This window comes from Mustela lutreola, chromosome 4 (genome assembly GCF_030435805.1).
Source record: "Mustela lutreola isolate mMusLut2 chromosome 4, mMusLut2.pri, whole genome shotgun sequence".
NCBI lineage: Eukaryota > Metazoa > Chordata > Mammalia > Carnivora > Mustelidae > Mustela > Mustela lutreola.
Genome location: NC_081293.1, coordinates 80,601,787 through 80,625,984, shown reverse-complemented (window position 1 = coordinate 80,625,984; position 24,198 = coordinate 80,601,787). Strand labels below are relative to the sequence as shown.

General features: G+C 38.9%; 1 protein-coding gene across 3 annotated transcripts in view; it reads right to left on the bottom strand.

Annotated features, from left to right (window-relative positions):
- Positions 1-24,198, bottom strand: part of RYR2 (ryanodine receptor 2) — a 751,000-nt gene that overhangs the window by 104,319 nt on the left and 622,483 nt on the right. For all 3 annotated transcript variants that reach the window (XM_059170336.1, XM_059170337.1, XM_059170338.1), the window contains exons 68-75: positions 20,651-20,971; positions 18,944-19,184; positions 18,462-18,549; positions 15,865-15,957; positions 8,307-8,477; positions 6,913-6,972; positions 3,741-3,875; positions 733-767 (exon numbers count right to left, since the gene is read on the bottom strand). In XM_059170336.1, the coding sequence (XP_059026319.1) occupies positions 733-767; positions 3,741-3,875; positions 6,913-6,972; positions 8,307-8,477; positions 15,865-15,957; positions 18,462-18,549; positions 18,944-19,184; positions 20,651-20,971 (1,144 nt within the window). The remainder of the gene's footprint in view (positions 1-732; positions 768-3,740; positions 3,876-6,912; positions 6,973-8,306; positions 8,478-15,864; positions 15,958-18,461; positions 18,550-18,943; positions 19,185-20,650; positions 20,972-24,198) is intronic.

Below are 24,198 nucleotides of genomic sequence, written 5' to 3'. Positions count from 1 at the left end.
GATACAAAAAAAAAAAAAATTTAAATATTTAAACTCCCAACTACCCTCAAAAATACAGTATTAAACAGCTGTGCCTTTTCGATTAAAAACTTTTGGGATTTCAGTTCCAAAAGCACCTTACAATTATTATGGAAAAACCCATGTCCTAGAAGTAACCCAATGCTAAATTGGAAATAGTTTTGAATACTACATATTTTCTTTAGTCAGAATATAGTATTTTTCCAGTAGTGTGTACTTGAAAAGCTATGTCATCTCTAAAACCAAAGAAATATAAAACCATTCTACATAGAATCATGTTTTCAGAATTTGGAATGGTTCTAAAACATATACAAAAAGTTATACAAAAAAGTTAACACAAAAAATTATTTATGTATCCATTTAAGCCAATTTTATCCTAAGAGTCAACGTGAATAGAGACATAGAAAATTCAACCCTTCCTTAATATAGTAGGATGGAGAGAAGATGACAAAGCTCCAAGAACACATCACTAGGAATGAGGTAAAGAATTTAATTTTGCAATGTTAAAATACGTAATTATTTTGTTAGAGAGGGACAAATGAGAATTCAAAGTTGCAGTAAATGAGGCAAGCAAGCTATTTATTTAGCTAATGGTGTTTGGACCTCCAAGACGAAAAAGAGATTAATTATATTAGAGAGAGAGAAAAAAAAAAACCCCAACATGTAATTCTAAATTAATTAGTAGTCTCTAGGTAATTGAACACTGTACTTCCCAGACTGTAATATCTCCAGCGCATACATGTAGATTTCTGGAAGAAATAAAAATGTTGCGTTAGCTAAAAAAAAAAAAAAAAAACTGAAGTCTATTACCCTTTGCAGTAAAAGGTCAAAATATGAATGTCACAATGCCCGAAGAAAACATTAACAAAGTCTGGACTACAGTGGTTTAGAAATTTTAATGAAGCAACTTGTATAATTGGAAAACACTTTTTTCTGTGATGGGTCATCCCTCCACAGGATCAATAAATAAATAACTTTCCGACAATTGCCCTCTTCTGTTTTCTTCTGGATGACTGTGTTAAGTGAATGGAAGGTAGTATTGTTCAACTAGATCTAATGCATTCAAGTTTCATTTGGAGATTAAGGCTGCACAGACTTGCTTTCTGTGGGAATCTGCGTCCTGACTGGTGTAGGTGACAGTCAACAATCATAATAAAGTACCAAAGCACTGAAGATCCAGAGGTGAACATGGTAGAAAAGTTATCTGCCATCATGAAGCTTACCACTTGGCGGAACAATTTACTATACATGAAAAGTCTCTGAATAGTGAGGCTTTGTCTAACTGTCCAAATGCGCAGAGGTGCTGATGTGTTCGCGTGCCTCAAGTTTGAGTATTAGGAAATGGCAAGGGGATAGGTTACTCTCAGGGACCAATGACCAGATATGCAGTATAAAATACACAGGCGCAAAGATTTCTGATACGGGAGATAAGTGAAATCAAGGCTCTACTATGTCCCACTGAGTTTAGCAAGTGAAGATATTCTTTGCAAGCTGCTCTATGACTTAGAAACAAGTTAACATTGGAATAGAGGTAATGCAGGCATGAATTCCTCTTGTGGCCCATTTTTCCCTCTTTTCCAGTCTTTGGTCATTGATGATTTCTTTTTACTCATATTCTTAAGAATGTGAAGAATGGTTGACCTTAACTAAAATATGACCACCTAGAAAATGCCTTCAAGATTATGGGGATCACCTACTTGACAACTAGACTAGGTCTGGACTCCTTTTATAGTCTAGACTGCACATTTTGTATCCGGGCATATCTGCATCATTACAAGGTGTCCACATGCTCTGCACAGTCCTGACCTACTTGAGTAGAGATACAGCCTTCAGCCCCCGGAACGTGAAGTACCTAATGCGGCCATATGGTACTGTATGCAATAAATGTTCATGAAGGGAATGGCTACAGCATAAAATGAACCTCACTACTTTACAGATGACTTCGTTCATTATGATTGAATACAGTTACCAATATATGTCAATAGAGTAAAATCAGATTTCAATAAGCTTCATTTAATGTATCTAAAAGTCATTCAAACAAATCCAGACACATGCATGGAAACTAGAAAGGATTAGAACCCTACAGTACAGGACACGCAGGTGGCTCAGTTGGTTGAGCCTCTGACTCTGGATTTCAGCTCAGGTCATGGTGTCAGGATCGTGAGATCGAGCCCTGCATCAGGCACTGTGCTGGGTGTGGAGCCTACCTGGGATTCTCTGTTTCCCTCTCCCTTTGCCCTTCCCCCTCCCATCTTTAAAAAACAAAACAAAACAAAAGATCTTATGGTAGGCTGCCAAAAATAATCCTCAGGTACACATTAAATAAACATTTAATCATCTTCTTAAATATGTGTGTAATTCTGGAAAACAACTCTATGACTTTATAGGTCATTAAGATTTCATTACCTTAAATCTCATCATCTTCTGAGTGATCATTTGTACTTATTTAATATTTCATGAAAATATTATGGAAATATTTAGGGGAATATTGAGTTTGCCAAATTTGATTACATTATGTATTAATAGCGTGGTGTTCCACAATGTAAATACACAATGTAAATACATGTCAATAGCCATGTGTTTTAAGGGTAGCCTAGTTAAATTGCATCAGGTGCAGTGATAACTTGCATGGCATGGGGGACGTTTTTAATGTTTGAGGGGCACCTGAGTAAGCAGGAAGGAAAGTAAGAGGATACTACATTAGGTGATACCTTATGTTATTTAACTGGTCAAGGAGGGGATGGGAGATCACCAGATAATATAAAATAGGAATCCAAGAAAAAAGTTTGTTATTGCTATGTCAATATGGTCTATAAAACATTTAGGTGACAAAATTCCTGAGATGCCAGGTGCCCTTTTATTATTTTATGTTTTTGTAAAATGAGAGACCTGCCACGTCCAGATGAGGGACCGTCATGAAGGCCCAAGGACAGATCACACTGTTGGGGTCACACTGAGCCCCCTCACTTGGTGTCATTTTGCTGAGTGGACCTCATGAGAAATAGGGATGATGTCTCAGTATTGCGGATATTTTACCTAAACCAGAAGATTCCTCACACAACAATATAACCCACAGATGGGTAATATTTCAAATATTTCCGGTTTGAGAATTGCTGAATAATGAATAAGGAAATCAAACACACAGTGAACTTTGTAGTTTAAAGTAGGATACAACTGAATAATTATATAAAAATACTATTCTCACATAGTTTTAATATCAATGCACTGCTCTTCTCTAAATGTAATTTATTGCTGATCTTCGAGCAAATTAACTCAAAAATATCTCTAATGGAAGGTGAAACTAATGACCCCAAAAGAATCAAACATTAAACGAGTGAAAGCATCTCAAACATGTTTTTATGAGCAGTAATAACAACTGATACGTAGAACATGTGGTCAGGCAACTCCTGAAATTTTGTTAGAATGATTTAAAATTAAGCATATAATCTTACTCATCTGTATAATCACAGAAATATTTTGAGAAAAGACAATAAAACAAAGACTGTGATATCTCACAATACATTAGCTATATATTGCTACAAAAACTATGGGCTGGGAAATCTTGCTTATTAGATACAAGCGCTCCTCAATCATATCTTCTTCACCATGAATCTGCTGAACATCTATGTTTTTTGGCCCATACCTAACGACGAACACCCACCATCTTTAAAGTGTGCTTACATGGTTAAGGCAAACACGATGGAATCAACACAGACTCTGACCTGCTCAAGATGGAAAAGCACATTCGCTATATCTAATACTCTTTCCACAGTCTTCTCTGGATCTGACGTATCTTCGGTCCTGTTCGGTAAGTCTTTGTAAAGAGCCATTTGCCATCGAATAGCAGGATCCTCCAACTGCAGGAAAAAAGGAAGATGTCTCAAAAATAGAAGGTTATGACCTAAAGAGGAGAAGACCTACTTACTGGAGTGTTGCCTCATGTGAAAACACGGTGCAGAGACGAGAGCACAGAATGATCTCGTACTCACAAAATTGATCATCTGGTGGGGAAGACAGAAATTAAATATGTACAAGTCTGTTGACGGCTACCAAGAGATATATTAGGTATCGTGAGCTTCAGCCTAACCTGCTGGTGGTTGGTTAAGAGTCCCCTGAAGAAGGGAAGTTTTGCCCAAGATGTAAAGATGAGATGGACATGGTCAAGGCAAGGAAGTAGACAAAGCAACCTTCTACCTTTCTCTTTCCCTTTCACAAACACTGAAAGATCTACGAACTTACTTTCATAGCAATGATATGGGATCACACTTACAGGTAAATACAGGGACTCTACAACTGAGCTCAGTCTCCCTGAAACAAAGATATCGATATCAACTGATGGAGGGCTAATAAAATCATACTCTGTAATGCATCAAATTTCCTGAGTGGGAGATATAACTGAACTCTATATGTTTTGGAGAAGGATTATTATAAAATCATAGAAACCAAAAAATACAAGCATCCTTACAAGGAACAGTTCACATGACTTCAGAGAAATGATATAGAAATAACTATGTCATTAAAAACAGGCAAAGCAATCCCCTTACATTTCTCTTCCCCTTTCAAATTTCTATTAAAAATGGAAGACTGAGGGGTGCTTGGATGGCTCAGTGGGTTAAGCCTCTGCCTTTGGCTCAGGTCATGATTCCAGGGTCCTGGGATCGAGCCTCGCATCAGGCTCTCTGCTCAGCAGGGAGCCTGCTTCCCCCCTCTCTCTGTCTGCCTCTCTGCCTCCTTGTGATCTCTGTCAAATAAATTTAAAAAAAAAATCTTAAAAAAAAAGAAAATAAATGGGAGACTGAGGGTCATGAAGCAAAAGTAAATAGACAACATCTGAAACTTTACAACTCCTAGTCAGAGAAAGGAGCATTGGAAATGTGGAAAAACAACTTTCATCAAGAGGCAAACACTCAATGACTTGTAAACACCATTTATCCTTGGACAAAAGGAAATATTTTTCTTCCACATACTTTTTTCATCTGAGGACTGTGTTTGGTACGTCTAGATATTAATACACATGTTTACTTGTACTTGGCAAGATAAGTAGAAATGTTATTCCTTCTAATATAAAATTACTCCTTCTGGCTCCCAGGATTACCAGTCCTACAATTTCAGGACAATATATCTGAGAAGGTGTTAGGAACAAAAAAAAAATCATCTTTTCTAAGTCTGTATGGCTCCATAACATGTGTGCCTAACTCAAAGATAAGTATAGACTGAAATGTCAAAAAGAAAATCTATGTATTCATTACCACTTTATTTTCTGGTCTCGTTCATTGGGAGGGGAAATGTTCATTGTAAACATGTTTCCTTCTCTGCTGTCCTCTTTCTTCCGGACTCCCCAGTACACAATTTAAGTCGTCCTTAGTACTCCTACAAGTAACCTCTAGAAGATAATTTCCTCTAGAAGAAGAATTTCCTTCTGCTTCTTCAAGACAACCTTTTTCATTCGATTATTTCCCGAGAGAAGCACAAAACCTTCCTTAAGAGGTACTGAATATCCCCTGACTCTGCTCAGTGGTGGTTGCCTTAGACTGTGGTTCTCAAAGTGTGGCCTTGAGTCCCCTGAGGGACCCTTTCAAGGACTACATGATCTCCCCAAACACCCATATATGTAGCATAAACCATCACTAGAGGTGTAGTTGGAAGATTTATGAGTACATTTTAAAATGTTCAAAATCTTTTTGCTACCTGGAAAGCAATCAAGCTGTAACAGGAATTCATCTCCTGTTCTGGACCAGTTTATAACTAAATGAATGAGTGAGTACATAAACATCAAAGTGCATATGAAATTTGTTCTAAATCAGTATTTGTTTCCTGGAAATATTGGAAAGGCACACCTCACCTATATCATAGTGTCATCCTAAGTGTTAAGAGAAGAAGTATAGGGTTTTGATCTTGGAATGAAGCATTTTAATACTCAGGAAAGCAAACATTATACTGTAGTCACTACCTTTTGACATTTGGACATTCTCATAATTGAGAAAATTCTCCAGAAGGGACACCAGAATGGAAGCAAATTCCCTGAATCAAAATAATAAACTGAAAAAACAAACAAACAAACAACAAAAAAACAAACAAAACCTGCTAGACTTCTTACACTGCATAGCAGTTTCCATAAACAAATGAGCAATATATCTCCCAGCAGGAAACAATTTCCAAATAATAGTAAATGATTACTGGACTACAAAACATACTTCTGCAATTTTTTTTTTCTTACCCAATGTTAATAAGTAACCATTCTCATTATTTCCGCTCAGGTTTTCCTTTGTCTCCCTAGGTAAATTAATTTATTCCTATTACAGCAATTCTCAGTATCTCCTATATACTAATGACTCTTAAATTCACATATTTAGTTTCTGGTCACTAAATGTAAAAGTTCAAATTCTTATGGACACCTGTCTCCATGTCCCAAAAGTCCTCAAACACAGCTAAGGAAGGTAATTTCCAAACTTTATTTCAAATTGTGGCATATTTTCTTCAAAGTGTGAGAATCTTTGATGATCTACTTTTTTTTTTTTTTTAAAGATTTTATTTATTCATTTGAGAGAGAGACAGTGAGAGAGAGAGCATGAGCGAGAAGAAGGTCAGAGGAAGAAGCAGACTCCCCATGGAGCTGGGAGCCCGATGCGGGACTCGATCCCGGAACTCCAGGATCATGACCTGAGCCGAAGGCAGTCGTCGAACCAACTGAGCCACCCAGGCGTCCCTGATGATCTACTTTAAAAATTCATTATCTTGATGGTCTTTAATATCAAAAGGTTTGCAAGTAGGATAAAAACTGATTAAAGCAATATGTTTCTACTTTCTTAAATGCTAAAGTAACATTATTTGTAGTATATTCTAAAGAGAGATTAAGTAATCCATAAATACTAAATGTACTTAAATTTGGCTTACCTTGCCTTGTAAATGAATATTACTGCGGATTATATCTCGTACTTCATCTTCAGTGTCTTTCTGTCAAGAAATAAATGTTACCTAAAGGAAGTCTTACAATGCATCAATGATCACAAGTTAATGGAAATAGATCTAACCGATTTTGAAATAGTACAGGTCTGAAGAAAAATATCTACAGGATTTAAATACATGTCACAAATTTAGGGGGGTTCTTTTTAAGATAATTTCTTGATACTGCTGTGACTAGAAACAAGATAACAACCTACTTCAATTCTACAGTAAGTGCCGTAAGACTCGATGGAACAGAATGTCCAGTTCATGAGAATTAGGGCAGAATGATGTTCCCTTGGGTTCGAACAAATATATCTCCATCCTTCTCTGAAATCCTTACCAAGTAGTTATGGCACTTTAGGATATCCCCAATGATCCAGTGATAAGAAGGAGCATATCTTGGAATCAAATACTAGAGCAACCCCCAGTAGAACAGCACCCGTGCTGTCCACTCTGCTACAAATCCCCTCAACCTCCTTATCTCACGGTATCAAATCCTGATATACAGAGAGGTGCTCCATTCAGCATGGGAACAGGCAGAAGAAGAGGATGCAATTTCCCTAAACATAATATAGTAATTCCACTGTGTATTTTTGTAAAATTGCATCTGCATAGCCATGAAGAGAAAACACATGGGCCATAAAGAGATTTGGAGAACTTAAATTTTGAAGCTTGCAAAGGAGAAGAGCTGCTGATTTAAAAGTCAACACCTTATCCAACCACCATCAGCACAGTGCAGGACTCTTCTGAAAACACTGAAAAATAACCCCTCAAAAATCTGAATATACTTCTCATAACAAATGTTATAGGGGAGTTCACAGGAAATCCTTCTTTTTTTTTTTTAAACTACCAGGAACTTGTTTGCATTTTTTTCTCTTTGGTTCCTAAAGATTCCTGGAAGGTTATTAATGTAATTTAGAAACAAAAAAAAATAGCCACCAAAAAAAAAAAAAAAAAAAAAAAAGGGCTGTCTTTGCATCTGAATGATAGAGCCTATGCAGTAAAACTGCTTAACAGAACATTTAATGCAAATGTAATACTGATATTGGGAGATGGAGAGAAGGGAGCTGGGGGGAATTCCAAGGCAGAGACTGTGGACTCTGAGAAACAAACTGAGGGTTTTGGAGGGGAGGAGGGTAGGGGTGGGTATTAAGGAGGGCACGTGTTGCATGGAGCACTGGGTGTGGTGCTTAAACAAGGAATCTTGGAACACTGAAATAATAAAATAGTTAAAAAAAATAATAAAGAAAGAAATACTGACAGAGAGCCGTGAGCAAGAGGAGTCTACACATCTCAGTGTCTGGATGTCAAGTGATCGTCCCTGGTGTGTACAGGAAACTTACCATACTAAATCGGTTTTTGGCCAGAGCAATGAGCTCCTGGTCCCCAGGCGCACAGATGTTCAACCCAATGGGCAGCAGTCGCTTCAGAGCTGCCACAATAAGGGACGTCTGCATCGAGTATCGATCTCCTTTGCGCTTCATTTTCTTCCTCTCCTGATCAGAGACAGCTGCCTGGAGAACAGAGTTGAGTGTTGGAATCTGTGACTGCTTTTCCCACGTTCAGAACTACGAACCTCTTCTAACTTGACTGTGGTTCCATCTTCCTTATTTCCTCTTGTTCCCTATTTTTGCAAATCCTTCTCCTCTTTCCTTCTTAACCTCTCTTGCTAACGTCCAAGTCCTACTTTCAGATTCCCAAGTCATTACAATTTACTGGTGTGCTTTCTAAACACTTGCAGAAGGAGACCACCCAAAGCAACTTGACAGAGCTGATGGGTATGAGAAAAACCCGTGGTAATTTCAGATATTGTATGTTTTAAAGTTTCCAATGCTTAGGAGGAAAAATGTAAGAATTTATTATTTATTTTTGTTTTGACAGATGCTTGCTTTGAAATATAAACTCTCGGGACGCCTGGGTGGCTCAGTTGGTTAAGCAGCTGCCTTCGGCTCAGGTCATGATCCCAGCGTCCTGGGATCGAGTCCCACATCAGGCTCCTTGCTCGGCGGGGAGCCTGCTTCTCCCTCTGCCTCTGCCTGCCACTCTGTCTGCCTGTGCTCGCTCTCCCCCCCACCTCGATAAATAAATAAAATTAAAAAAATATATATAAACTCTCTCACACATGCACACGGTATATATAAAACTATTATAAAATGTATTAGCCTTTTATATACTCTGCAGACTTGTCTCCTTAGGGCATTAACCCTTCTCTAGTGGAAACAGACGTAATATGCTAATTGGTATAACATAAATATTCAGGGTTATCTCTGGATGACCTATTTACACCTGAATACTGCCATGCTACTTCAGGATTCTTTTGTGATTTTTGTTAAGTTTTATGTTTGTGTATCAGGGTCACTTTAAATGCAGCGACCAATTTTCACTGGGTAATGAGTATTATTCTATGAAGAGGGCATACTCAAACATCAGAATTAAAATAATTGCCCCATATTCACTTCTTTGTGCATGTTAAATTTCTTTGTAGCATTAATTCAAACACTGAAGATATTTTCAGGATAATAACATACTTTAATAATTTTGGCCTACTGAGAAAAAAATCAGAAGAGAATATAACATTCAAATGATTTGCTTTCCCCACAGAGAGACAAAATTTATCACAACACATAGAGTTTTTTCACATTAAGTAGTAAAATAATTGTCATCATAAAGTAATGGTAGTTTACATAGTATGTTAATAATATATAATAATATATAATATTATTATTATTATATAATTATATAATATAGGAATTTATTTATCTGCTGTATCTCAAAAGTGGGTAATCTATATTAATAATAATATTATATATTATATTATATATATTATATATAATATTATATATTATATAATTATATAATATTAATAATATTATATAATATATTTACTATGATAGATATTGATTTATTAAACCTATATCTGAACTGTAGCAATAAAAACTGTATTCAGTTTCCAAAGAGATATACTTAGTGCATGGATCCTGTTCTTATCTTTAGCAATTTGTGAGAGATTATTTTCAGTAAGTTTAATAGAAAAAAAAACAATGAATAATTATTTGTACTATTAAATTGATTAACCCATAATAAAATGAATTAGTGATTTTAAATGAGCTCTTGTTAAAAGGAAATGCAACCATGGTGATAAAAATAATTACCCAAATAAGGAACCGACATCCTAAAAATTAAACAAATTAATATAAATTGTGCAAACATATTTCTATCCAATTCTGATAATTTCACTTCAGCAAAACAATACTATATAACATGTTAATTGGTGTTGTGGTTTTCTTTGATTTTTTAACTTCTTAAGTTCTTTTGGTTTTATGTTTGCATAGGCACACGGAGCTTTTACCTGGTTTGATATTTATAAATATTTAAGTGACCATATAATAAAAATAATTAAAATCTACACTAAGGGCAACTATAAATTACCCACTTTTGAGATACAGCAGATAAATAAATTCCTATTTATGTTCAAACAATAATTTTGCATCGTATGTCACAGGAAACCTATAAACTGAAAAGAAAAGTTGCTGTATCTTTGAACACTTATGGGTGATAGAGTCTGCTTCTAGTACAAAGAAATTAAATCTACAAACAATCAAAATCCTCATGTACATCTGTATCGGTTGGGTTTTTCTTTATGTGGGGCCTGTTTCCTCCCCAGACTGTGGAGCAGGGCAGTGGCCAAATTTATTCTCTTCCTTTCCACCTACTCAGAACCAAGCACTTTGCCTTGCCTGGGATGCTGCTCAGTAATTTGAGCAGAACTGCTGAAACCACTGAATTTGCATGCTATTTCATTTTGACCAATTCCTAACATCTGAATCAGAGATGACTATGCCATAGCATGGTCCATATATGGGCATACTTAAGTAGGATAAACTGACCTCTGTCATCAATCAGCCTTTCTCTGTTATCTCTGTCTCTCATTCTCTCTCACACACACATAGCTCTAACAATCTCACCTAAAATAATGTAAAATTTAAGAGAGTCAGGGAAAAAGGGAAGCATTTTCTAATATCCCTATACTGAGGCAGCCTACCAAAGCAAAACAAAACTCATAGATGTTTATTTTTTTCCACAGGTGTTTATTAATGGTTTTAAAAAAGAATTTAGGTATATGAATGATAAAAGTGAGCCTAATGATCAAAAAGACAAGAGATAATAAATGCTGGTGAGGATGTGAGGGAAAGGGAGCCCTTGGGCACTGTTGGTGGGAATGCAAACTGGTGCAGCCACTGTGGGAAACAGGATGGAGGTTCCTCAAAAGATGAAAAATAGAACCATATGATCCAGCAATTCCACTGCCAGGTACTAGCCCAAAGGAAATGCAAACAGGGTCTCAAAGAGATAGCTGCACTCTCCTGTTTACTGCAGCATTGAATAATAGCCAAGACATGGAAACCACCTATGAGTTTGTGCCTCAGACAGACACACAGTAGAGTGTTACTCAACTGCGAGAAAGAGATTCTGCCACTGCAACAATGTGGATGAATCTTCAGGGCATTATGCTACGTGAATAAATCAGAGAAAGACAAATACCATGTCACATATATGTGAAATCTAAAAAAGCCAAACTAAGAAAAACAGAGAGCAGAGTGGTGGTTCCAAGGGGGCTGGGGAGTGCGGGGGTGGAGGGTGGGGGTTGGGGCGGGCAGTGAATGGAGAGATGCTGATCAAAGGGTACACACCTCCAGTTATAAGGTGAATAAATTCTGGGGATCTAAGGTACAGTAGAGTGATTAAATAATTATACTATATGTATATATATAATATAATATTATATTATATTATATTAATATAGTAATGATACTACATTATCTACTTGCAGGTTGTCAGAGTAGATCTGAAATGTCCTCACCGCAAGAAACAAATGGTAATTATGTGGCACGATGTGGGTATTAACTAATGCTGTACTGATAAGTTGTAAAATAGAAGCCCATCAGATCACTATGTTCCCCTTACATTACATTACACAATGTTATATGCCAACTGCATTTTCATAAAGCTGGGGAAAATAGTTGCTAACACCAATTGCTACACTTCAAAAGGAACTGAAATCTTAATACAGAATAGGATATAATTCTATAATGCAATAGGCAAAACCCACTGTTTTTTTCTCACATTGACTAACAGAATTTGTAACAGATGCTATCTGTATATGTTTTAAAAACAAGTTATGAAATTAAAAACTGCAGCACGGCTAGCCATATAGGGACCCAGTGTCATATACTTTGTACCAATGAAACAGTGAGTCTGGAAAAACAACAGTAAAGGAAGACACACGCAAATGGCCAGGTTCAGCCCCAAATTTCATACTGTTTAAATTCAAATATTAATTTATTTACCCATATTAATTAAGTAGCAATTAGGCACCAAGTGCTGCACTAAGCTTTGAAGTTACCGAGTCAATAAAACACGTTCCCTGCCTTTGTAGAATGTTTGGTCGGGAAGAAGTCCCAGAGAGGACAGGAAGCAAGGGCTCAGAGCTAGAGCAGGGGGCAGGAGAGGACAGGCTTCCCTGGAGGGAGGCCACTCACCGCCCTGCATATTAACACCTGGGGGAAGTACGCTGAGAGTCCCTTGCTGTAGTCAGTAGCGCCACTGCCCACGCTTTGGATAAAGGCATGGGCTGCCACACCACAGTGTGGTCACCCTCTCTGAAGAGCATTATGGCCAATTTCATACGCACTGGCCTTCCTCTGCCTTGTGGGCTACCTATATATAGCCGAAAAGAGGTTCCCAATTGCAGATTACCATATTCCAAGTTGGTCTGCTGGCTTCAGCTGCCTATGTCCATATTTTACCTATTGTCATCAATTTTCTGTTTCATCAAGTGTGGAAATGGTGCACCATACAAATAGCAATCATCCCTGTCTGGATGCTGGCCTGAAGACTGATACATGACAATTTGTTCTGTGGTTTACATTTGGGTCTGAATCTACATTCAAAAGAGTTCTTTTTTCCTTCTGGACTCTGGGGAATGGACTGATCAGTCGCTGTAATGCCTCGGACAGACAACTGGAGGCTTTGTCAGAGGAATCCCTGAAACCTTCCACATCATTCCAGTCTCACCCTGGCATGCGGAGAACACCCCCCTGTCCATCTCAACTTCAGAACCAGACCTATGGCCGTCCTCCTGTTACCTATTCTTGGCACTAGATCTGAACAGTACAGCCTTTTGGGAAAGATGTTACTCATCTCCTGATCACATCCTACTTTTGGGTCCTTCATGCCATCTGGGCTTGGCAGAGAACCTCAACGGCACTAATAAAAGCAGTTACGATGTTACTTCGACCAACACGGTGCCTCTCAAATTTGTCCAAGCGCTGAAACACAAGGACACCATGATTCCTTTTGGTGAAATGATATAACATATTAGTGTATTAGACTCCATTATTTAACATAGAAACATTCCTTCTAGGAAAAAAGATCATGATACTTATGCGATACAAAATTTCAAGGACACATGCAGACAAAATCAACAACAACAACAAAAAAACTTTAAAATAAGGAAAGAAAGCATGATCACTGATTTCTAAAAACTTCGTCAAAGGCACCTGAGTGGCTCAGTTGGTTAGGCGACTGCCTTTGGCTCAGGTCAGGATCTCAGGGTCCTGGGATCAAACCCCAAGGTGGGTTCCCTGCTCAGTGAGGAGCCTAGTTTTCCCTCTCCTTCTGTCCCTCCACCTGCTCACCTTCTCTCTGTGTCTCAAATAAATAAATAAAATCTTAAAAACAACAAACAAACCAAAAAAACCCATCGGGCACCTGCATGACTCAGTGGGTTAAGCCATAGCCTTTGGCTCAGTTCATGATCTCAGGGTCCTGGGATCGAGCCCGGCATCAGGCTCTCTGCTCAGCGGGGAGCCTGCTTCCCCCTGATCCACCTGCCTCTCTGCCTACTTGTGATTCCTCTCTGTCAAATAAATAAATAAAATCTTTTTTAAAAAAACCCATAAATGAATGAATGAATGAATGACTACTTCATCAACATTGCTGTTACTTGCTCAGTATCCTGTCTCAGAGTGTCAGCAGTCATGTGGTAAAGAGATGGAAAGGCTGAAATTTCGTGCGTGCGGAGGCAGGGTTGGGGGAGGATATTAAAATGCTTCTTCCCATTACTTTGCATTTTCTCCCTGCAACTAGGAGTAAATGTTACTCTGCGTCCATCTGCACAGACGCCCCCGTCCGGCCTCCAGGAGGCACAGCACGATGACCGTATGTTTGGAGCATCACTGGACGACCATGAGGAAAAAGAGGGAAGAGGGTGCCTGGGTAAGAAGACGCAGACCTCCTGCTCTACAGAATGTTCACTCATCGTGAGTGTCATGATAGACCAGAATCACCATCATCCTCTCAAAGAAAACGCTGACCCCCTCTGCCCTCTCTCGGGGCCTTTGTTAACACAGTCCTAAGTTGACACCATGCTGTCAAAGCAGAGACATTTGCTAACAGTTTTCAGTTCAAAACATCCACGAGACACGTGTTCCTAGCACAGTGTCTCAAGACAGCGTCAGCTCACTCTTCAGGCTTGCTGGCCGCCCAGAGGAGAGAAATGTTCTTATCCTTCATGTGCGCTTCCAGAGCTCAGCACGGAAACGGGCTCTCGGCTGGACACTGTTCGAGGTAGGCAAAACTCTGGCAAGGGTTAGCATTTAGCTCCTGTGCAGTAGCATCAAAGACGGGGCATTTAACACTGAAAAACACGAGGAGCCCTGAGGGATGCTAGTTAACTGTCCTCGTGGCCACCAATGAAGCAGGTGACAGGTACTGGTCATGCCTATGTCCTTCCTACTGAGACTCTCCCCTCAGTGGCAGAGTTGGTAGAAACGGAGTTCCTCGGCCAGACCCACACTAACTCTGCATCTTTGGCCATTTGGCCGCACACTTTCTATGTTACCCCCATGAAACAGATTCATTTTCTTATTCAGTGGTAATTCGAACAAGAAAGGTGTGATTTTTAAACTGTTTCGCAAGTTCTTCCCTTCCCCAACATAAGTGACAGAGATAACTAAAATCTAGAGCCACACACCCCCATCTCATATGCGAGAACCTGGAAATCATGCACGTGGTTCTTAAACAGTGCAGCTAATTATCTAGATGTTGACATACTTGGCACACATAAATGCATATACGTAATCTTGATGAATAGACAGTATTGACTAATTACATGTGTATTACACTGACTGGCTGTGTGTGTGTGTGTGTGTGTTAAGTATGTCTTTTTACTCTAATGCTTTGGCATCTTGGGGTCTTGCTGATCTTTGTCCCTCCCAATGCTGGTCATTTCCTACAGATAATAAGTTACTTTTCTGCAAGCACGCTTTTCATACACAAACCAAGCAACAGAGAGTCTCACAGTCTTCAGTTATTTCTTTCCCTAGGTCTTGACCCACCTGTCCTAATCACCCTAGGGCGAGGTACCAGACAACTAGGGATGCCCCCTACACCCTAAGCCCAGTGAAATTATTCAAACTAGCTAATCCAAAACATGCTTACCCTACTTTGCCTGTCCCTTCCCATAGAAACCTCAACAAAGACTCCGTCTGTCTTCCCCCTTCCCCCACCCATGTTCCCTCTGCCACAAGACTGACTAATAATAAAGCTTTCCCACTGGCCCCCACCATATGCCATGCCTTCGGTTTCCAGGGAACTGTGAGTAACACCTTCTTGCTTCATGAGAGTCATTTCTGTGTCCACGTGTCTTACCATATACTTCCTTAAAACAAGTCCCAGGTACCCTTCAAACTGTGTGTATGTGTGTGTGTGTTTAATTAGTAAACATCACAAAATCCCTAAAATCTCAGTTGTACACCTTCCAAAAAATGTAGAAAAAAATCAACAATGAAAGCTACATTCAAAAACTTTCTAGAACAGTGCAACAGATTATGAAAATACCTTTGACATCTTTGATTTGGTGTCAGTAATGAGGAAAGACATATTGTTGATTTCATTCTGTACCACGAAGTTCTGCTCTTCTCTTTTGAAATTCTGAGAAGTTGCAAAGAAAAGTTCAGTTAAAACCACATAGACAAGAAGTCCATGTAATTAGAGGTTATACAGGACCCAAAAGTTCCTACAAAGATAAGTGGTAATCTGATATATGACTTCCCAAGAAAAGTGAAAAAATTTTTTTTAATTATCCAATGAGGATACTTGGCTTGAGACAACAATTCTGGGAACTAGATATAAATACGTATGCTTCAAAGGTGGGGAAATTAAGATCCAGAATATTTAAGTACCAATGTCACACACCTACGGAGGGGTAGAACAAGTACTCAAATGCAAATTTAGCTGGTGAAAGGCACAGACTGCTTGTGGGAGTGGGGGCGTTGGGAACCCAGGGAACAAACATCTATGATATAATTTTTTAGTCTGTCAGATATTTTATCTACTTTCTCATTGTTGCCTATTATATTACTACATCTCACATCATCTACTATAACATTATTTTATTCATCTTTTATTTTGGGAACATACGAACACAGGCAAAGTCAAGTGTTTGAGCAGTGATAGCAAAGGGGGCAAACATAAAATGAAAGCAGAGAGAATCAGAGTTTTAAAAGAGAAGTTAATGATCTCAGCATATGCTTTCCTCTTTGGGATGAGCAAAACCCAAATAAAATAACTTCCTAGTAAGTATCCAAATATGTTAACAACTGATAAGTAGTAATAGACTTTGTGCGCAGGACAGTGAAAGGACTAAGCTTTGACTTTCATTCCGCTCACATTAACATTCTGATCTTACCATCCACAATAATATGGGTGCCCATAGAGTCTCACCTTTAAATATTTGGGGAGGAATACATAGGACAAACACCAAGAGATCTGGGTTTCAAATATACCCATGAGATCCAAAAGTACATATTCCGATTTTTTTCTTACTCTTGAAATTATCATTAGACATTCATCTAAAAATCTACTGATTGTGATAAATACCCCTCCAAGAACTTGTTCCAAAATTCTGTCTTGCATATACATTTAAAGAAGCTTTTTTGGTATTTTGGTGATTAATGAAGTTGAAAATTTTTAGTTCTTCAAGGAAAAATGCACAGTTTTTAGTTTTCTTAAGTGATTTGCTCCTGGGCTCTGGATTTCAAACATTCCTTTCAAGGCTCCCTGAACAATCTAGTGTACCTTCTCAACATAAGTTAAACAGACTCAGAAATCATTGCTTTCATCCAGAGGAACCTACTGGAGCTAAAAGAATTTTGGGCATCACTGAAAATGAAAGTCATTGTGAAGATTTAAGTGCATACATTTTGGAAAGCCATTATTCTACATATTATTTCAGTGTAATTATATTTTATATACATTTGGTACCAAGTTTGACAGACTCCTCAGGGGTAGGCATTAAATAATACTTTTTATCCTAAACATTAAGTAGGAAAATTTAATTTAAAAAAATATATGACATTTTTAAAATAAAAGAATCTGTATAACAATCTGATAAAATAAATTGGGAAGTCACCTCAAATAATGAAGCTGAGGTTGAGGTTTTATTTTTATTTTCTTGGAGTCTCCCATTTGCAAAGTGCCATCAAGAATTATAATTGACACAAAAATTCTAAGCTTTTTAAATAATTTGGGACAACAATAAAGGGTCACTTCGCCATATTCTGCTAGCTGTTTAATATTTATAGAATACTATATCAAGTTTCTATTACTAAAATCTTTTTCATAATAAAAACATAGATTTATACTTGCAACATATAAAATAGTGAAAATTCACTAAAGATGTACTTTATAAATTCTATCAACAGAATTCCTAGAAGGAGCTATATTTTACTCTAACGTGTGAGCAAAAGCAAACTCCTGTAGAAACATAAGTATGTGCTGAGGGAACACATTTAAAGAAGTAGTACCGTACAAGTAAACAAGAATTATTCTTGTGACTGGAAAACAGAAGTTCACCTCAGCATTTCTCAAACTAGGCATGAGGGCTCCTGGGGGCTTAACAAAACATCTACACAGAGGGAAGCCTGGATGATAAAAAGCCACATTTCTGTGTTCACATTACCCTAAAGATTTAGGGGTAAAGGAAAAATTAAAAAAAAAAAAAAAAACACGCCATTTATGGAGTACAACTAAAAACCCCTGTGATACCTTCCCAAACCCAAAAGAGGGTTTATATTCCCTCAAACTACCTAGGGGAATCTGTTCTCTCTCCACACCAGCTAAGTGATACTAGGAAGCATCCTTGAGAAACATTATCATAGGTGTTTACTAAGGGGACAGGAATATTGGTTAAAAACATATAACTCCTTGGAGCACCTGGGTGGCTCAGTCAGTTTAGGGGCTACCTTTGGCTTGGGTCATGATCCCAGCATCCTGGGATTGAGCCCCGCATTAGTGGAGAGCCTGCTTCTCCCTCTCCCCCTATTTGTTCTCTGTCAAATAAATACAAACTTAAAAAAACACACAAACACGCACACAAAAATGTGTAAGCCCCTGACCTAACCAAACAGGAAGTGCTGCCATATTTTCCTACTTACATGGGATTTAGACCAGTAGATAAACACTTCGGCCACCATGCGGAAAAGGTCCTCTGCTTCAGGGTTAGGCTCTTTTAACCACTTTGCCCTAGATCACATAATAAATGAAGTGGTTTCTCAGTTATTCCTTCAAGTGAATTTTTTTTTATAAAAATCACCCACTCAATGTTAAAATTGAAACCAAGTCAGCTAAAGGTGAAGCCAGGATATCAGAACTCACAAGTGGCTTCAGAGGCTGTTTGTTTAACATTGAAAACAATTTAAACATCATAACTGTCAGACTGCTAACTTGGACCCACAAATGTGATTTCTGACTGTAATTTGGAGAGGCTTGGTGAAAACCACACTTTCTCTAAGCATTTGGTTATGTCACAGTCATGGACAAGCTCATTATGTAGTCAATGAAGCAAGTCCACTGGCACGTGGGAACCCAGCAAGGTCATGACCAAATCAGAGAAGTTCATCACTTTTGAACACTGTACCTGTTGTAGTCTACAAATCTAATCAGTAGCGGGTAGAAGGCATAGAGATCTCTGGCCAGCGTGGTGAACTCATCGAGAATGAGAAGTTCTGCCTCGGACATATCCCCCCTGGCCTCCGCCTTCAGATGGTCCTCCTCAGACACCACCATCGCCGCTTTTTTCTTGAGTTTCTCCATTAATGGCAAGAAATGAGTTTTTAGGAGCTGAGGTTTCACTTTATTTATAATGGGCTGCGAAAAAACTGTTTGAAGACAGACATTAATATTCTGCCCTGCATCAACATTTGTTAAAGTGAAGACAGATTATAATTACCATTGTAATTGCACGATCTACGCACCCCCTCCTCCCCCAGCACGTGGCTTCTTTCAGGATTCAGCCTGTGCCTCAGCCATTTTTCCAGTCCCAAACCTAATTGCACAGTTGCTGTTCAAAAATGATTACTGAATTGAATTTGATGTGCTTTCTTGTTTTTTGTTTTTAATTGGCAGCTAATTTGGAATAGAAAAAAAAACAAAAAACAAAAAACAAAACCAGAAACACGTTCATTCACTTTAGAAATCAATTATTCTCACAAAAGGAAGAAAAAAATCCCCAAATGGAAAAGGTTCCTCTGGTCCTTTCTTTACAAGGAATATGTAGCACTGAATCATTATGAGAGGACATCTAGTTGTATCACTTCTGCTTTCCCATCTTGATACCAGTGGGAGACTTACATTGCATGGGAACTGTGATTTTATTTACTAATAATAGATGTATAGAAGAGAAAACACCCTACCCAAATTAGTAAGACATTGGTGTATTACTGTGTTTTTTAAGTAAATAACTAATTTCCCTCTTTCCTTCCCTCTTTTCCTTCCATTCCTTCCCTCTTCCTCTCTCTCTGAATTTAATTCCTTAAAATCCTTCTTTTTATCCTTGAAACTGATTCCTGAGGCACCTATATGCCTCAGTCAGTTAAGCATCTGCCTTCAGCTCAGGTCATGATCTCAGGGTCCTGGAATGGAGCCCTATGTTGGGCTCCCTGCTCAGAAGGGGAATCTGCTTCTCCCGCTCCCTCTCCCTGTGTGTGTTCTCTCTCTCTCAAATAATAAAATCTTAAAAAAAAAAAAAAAGAAAAAGAAATTGCTTCCCATTATCCAACTTAAATAGTGCAATGATAAACAAATGTAAATTTTTGACTGCATGTTTTGATTTTCCTCCCCCACTCCTAAAAAGATGAATTGCTAAAAGGGGGATGCTTCAAAATTCAGTTTTATTTTTCTGTCTACTGAATCATTAGTTTTCACCCTGCATTTACTAACTAATCTTACAGAGACTGTTCAACCAGGAAAATGTTTACTTGCTTAAAAGTTGTAACAACAAAAATGTTGTAACAATATGACAAGTTACCTGATGCTTAATTCAATCTACTTTTTTTTTTTTTAAAGAACAGTATGACAGAAATAATATTTTTAATATTTTTTGACAACAGAAGAAAATATTGATAAAGACTAAGACGGGAAACTTCTAGCCTTCTGCGCTTCATTTTTTTAAAAAGTTTGTTTATTTAGGTAATCTCTACACCCAATGTGGGGCTCAAACTCATGACTCTGAGATCAAGAGCCACATACTCTACTGACTGAGCCAACCAGGTGTCCCTAGTGTTCTGATTTCAAATCCTTTTGGAGACAAAACAAAGGAAGCAGTGCATTCCTTTCCAATCCTCACCTGCTAACCTCTTCATCCACGCGCCCTCATCAATTCCCAAGTTATTATATATGATTTTCAATATATTCCCCAGGAGCGTGTTCATGTGCTCGGAGTTCAGCGCTGTGCAGCACATTTCAGCCCTTTCCGGGTTGTTTTCGGGTCCGTGCTCCCACCAACGGGACATGTAGCTGCAAAGCATGGGCAGTATGACTTCCATCACATGGGGCATTTGTGTGTAGCGAATGCCAGACTCGGCTAATTCCACAATTTCTTCCATGAGTTTCTCCAAAGACGGTATATTTGGGCAAACATCTTCCACATTAGTTGGCAAATTGAGAGCTAGAGAAACACACGTAAAAATGAACTGTGTTCAGTGAAAGAACAGACCGATGATGACAGCCAGATTTCTAGAAGATGCAAGCAACCATTCCATGCTGGATTCAAAACTCAGCAAGACCGGCCATGCCTTCAGTTGGCTCCCTCCCTCTCTAGTCACGGCAGCCACCAAACTTTCATTCTTTTTCCCAAATTCCTATCCCACCACCAGTCCCTTAAGATCAGCAAACAACCATTTCTTCTACTTCAGAGAAAACCAGGATATCTGCCCACAAGTTTTCCGGAGGGTCCATCCTCTCCTGTCTGCTCCCCATTTTCAGTGCAAAGAGCTGTGCAGTCCCTGTTCACAGTCTGGCCTGTGTTCTCAATGCAGAGTCCGCCACCCTGCAGGGGCCTTGCTGGGCTTCTCCAGCCCCTTGCTCTGTAGGATTTCCTATCCTCTCCCCAGCAGCCTGTACCTATACTTCCAGTCTCCCCTGGGTTAATTAGCTTTCTAGCAATGATGTCCTCTGCTTCCCACCACTTACCCATTTCCCTCTTTCACAAATCTGTACCCCACTAACTGATAGTGATGAGGGAGCAGGAGGCTGGCTGAGGACAAAGCAAAAGCTGGCACCTTGCACCCCTCTCCACCTGCTCCCCTCAGTAATATGTGTCACATTCCTCAGGCACCCTGACTACCCTAGAAGGAAAACAAATAGTAAACTTGCAGAGATCACAGTCCTGTAAGGCAGGAGTCTCCCTTGGTTTGCAAATGTCCTTGAGATTTACAACAAAGAAGTTACCTTATCAATAGCCCAATTTCCAAGGACACAGAACTCAGTTCCTCAAGCCCTAACTAATCACGCTCCCTTCCTTAAAAAAAAACAAAGGAGGCGGAGGTAAAAAGAAAAGTAAATCAAGTTAAATTTCTTCTAAACCTAAATCTCACTCAGGAGGACGCTTGATAGCAGGAATGTTACATTCCACCAGGAGACTCCCAATTGTCTTGATGTTAATGCCTCATTAGAGGGAAAGTGGCCTTGGCTTTATAGTAACCAGGCCTTCAATATCCTGACAGTCTTCTTTACCCCAATAGCCCTTCTGAACCTCCCTTCCCCTCACCTTCCCCCAACCGCAGGGTACACAACCTGCCATCCCTCACAACCCTGGGGCAGCAGCTCTTCCTGCCCACGGGTCCTGTCCCCGTGCTTTAATAAACCACCATTTTGCACCAAAGATGTCTTAAGAATTTCTTTAGTCGTCAGCTCCGAACCTCACCCCACCGAACCTGACTTAGGTTCTGGGACTTCATCAATAGGGGGTCTTTCCCATCACTCACAGAATTTCCTCTTCCTTAACTTCAATGCATTCATTCAGTCTTCCTGACTCCCTCCTGAACACTGTAAGGCTCCTTTCCAGGCTGTTTGCTCCTTGACGAACTTTTAAATGTTGTGAATTCTCATTTACCTTGAATTCTCTTTTCTTTTTTGCCTTCTGCATTTGCCTGGGTCATTGTGGCCATTCCTATGGGCTTCTGCTATAAGCTAATAGCTCTCAAAGCCAGATTTCTGAAAACCTCTGCGTGTAATACTGTTTTCAAAGCAGCTTAAAACACAGTGGATCCAAATTTAAACTGGACCCTTCCTCTTCCACCTACCTCCTGAGCATGTCTTGGTGAAGACAACATTATGCAGTCCGTCTCCCAGACCACAAACTGAGAAGAAATTTCCAGGCTGTAATGCTCTCGCGTTTCCCACACAACAGGACAAGAGCTCCAGGACCTCTCACAACCATGATATCCTCCATCCAAGAAGCCTTCCTCATGTCCCGTGTCTCCTGAATTACCACAACCATTCTCTGAATCGGCGACTCACACCCGTTTACCTTCTCAACTTCTGTCAGGCTGGATTTCTACAACGCTGACCTACACATGTACTCCTCTTCCTAAAGCCAACAGAAGCATCCTGTTTGTGTGGTGCAGTGCCCACTCCTTCCCTAACAAAGAAAGCCTACTTCACCTGGTTTTCCATTCTTTCCTTCCCTCTGAATTCTGCACCCCCCTCCCCTGAGGGCTTGAAGTGTCTCCGAATGTACCAGAGTGTCAGGGTTCCTAATTTCAAGATTCCTCTTGAACCAACTCAGTGAGATCTTTCCCGGGGTCCCAGGCTAAACCTGCATTTTGGTGTCCTTCTTGTTCTTTATTCTGAATTCTATCGCATATGCCTATCAGTCTCTCTCCTTCTGCAACTCAAAACTTCCTGCGAGAAAGAATCCAGTCTTGCTCATCCTTGTATCAAATCTCCTCCTTCCACCCCAATGGACGCCACAATTACTTGTCCAATAACTAAAACAGGAATGAAAGGGCATCATTCACCCCAATTCCTCTACTTTGTTATGCAAAGGAGCTGTTACAGAAACAAAAGCAGGTACATTATCTGCTCTGCGCATTTTATTATCTGTAATGAATAACAAATCTGCTTCATTCTGGGCTCACAGCGAAAGTATTAATCAGTCAAAAATCCTAAATAAGACATAAGGCAGGTTTACACAGATGATTAATAGTTCAAACTCAACCATATTTGACTATTTACAAATATACTGTGGAATTTATACAGAGAAATATTGCTAAGTCACACTGTTGAATGCTGAATTTTTCTTTAACTTCCTGTTATATGAAATTAGAATTATAAAATAGGCAAATTAAATAATGATTACTTGAGTTTGTAAAAGATTTCTTACTTGATAAAAGGCATTATAAAATCAGTATAACCAGCAGCTCCCCTAAAACATGAGCTCCTTACACAGAGAAATAATCTCATGAACAGAGAGATATGCATTTGTTAACAGCAAACAGCTCTTGTCCAAGTTTTGAGAACTCTTTGGAGAGCTCTCTTGGGAGAGAGAGGCTATTGGAGAGCAAATAAAATGCAGTATACTGTATCAGACTTAGGAATTCAAACAGAAAAGTTATATGAGAGGACATCTCTGTATCATTCAGGTCTTGAGAACTGTTTGGTTTGCTTTAAAAGCCTCATTAGAAAAAATAACTACTTTTTAAAGTATTTCTTATCCAAGTCCATTTAAATCCTAGTAAGTAAATCCTATAATAGATTCTTATTGACCAATCCTTGAAAGCATCAGGAATTGGTTCTATGAGCTTTTCGACTGGGATGGTGGAAATGAGCCTACCTAAATAGAACAATAGATTTTTCCCAAGTGAAAAGCAACAGGAGACATATTATATTTAT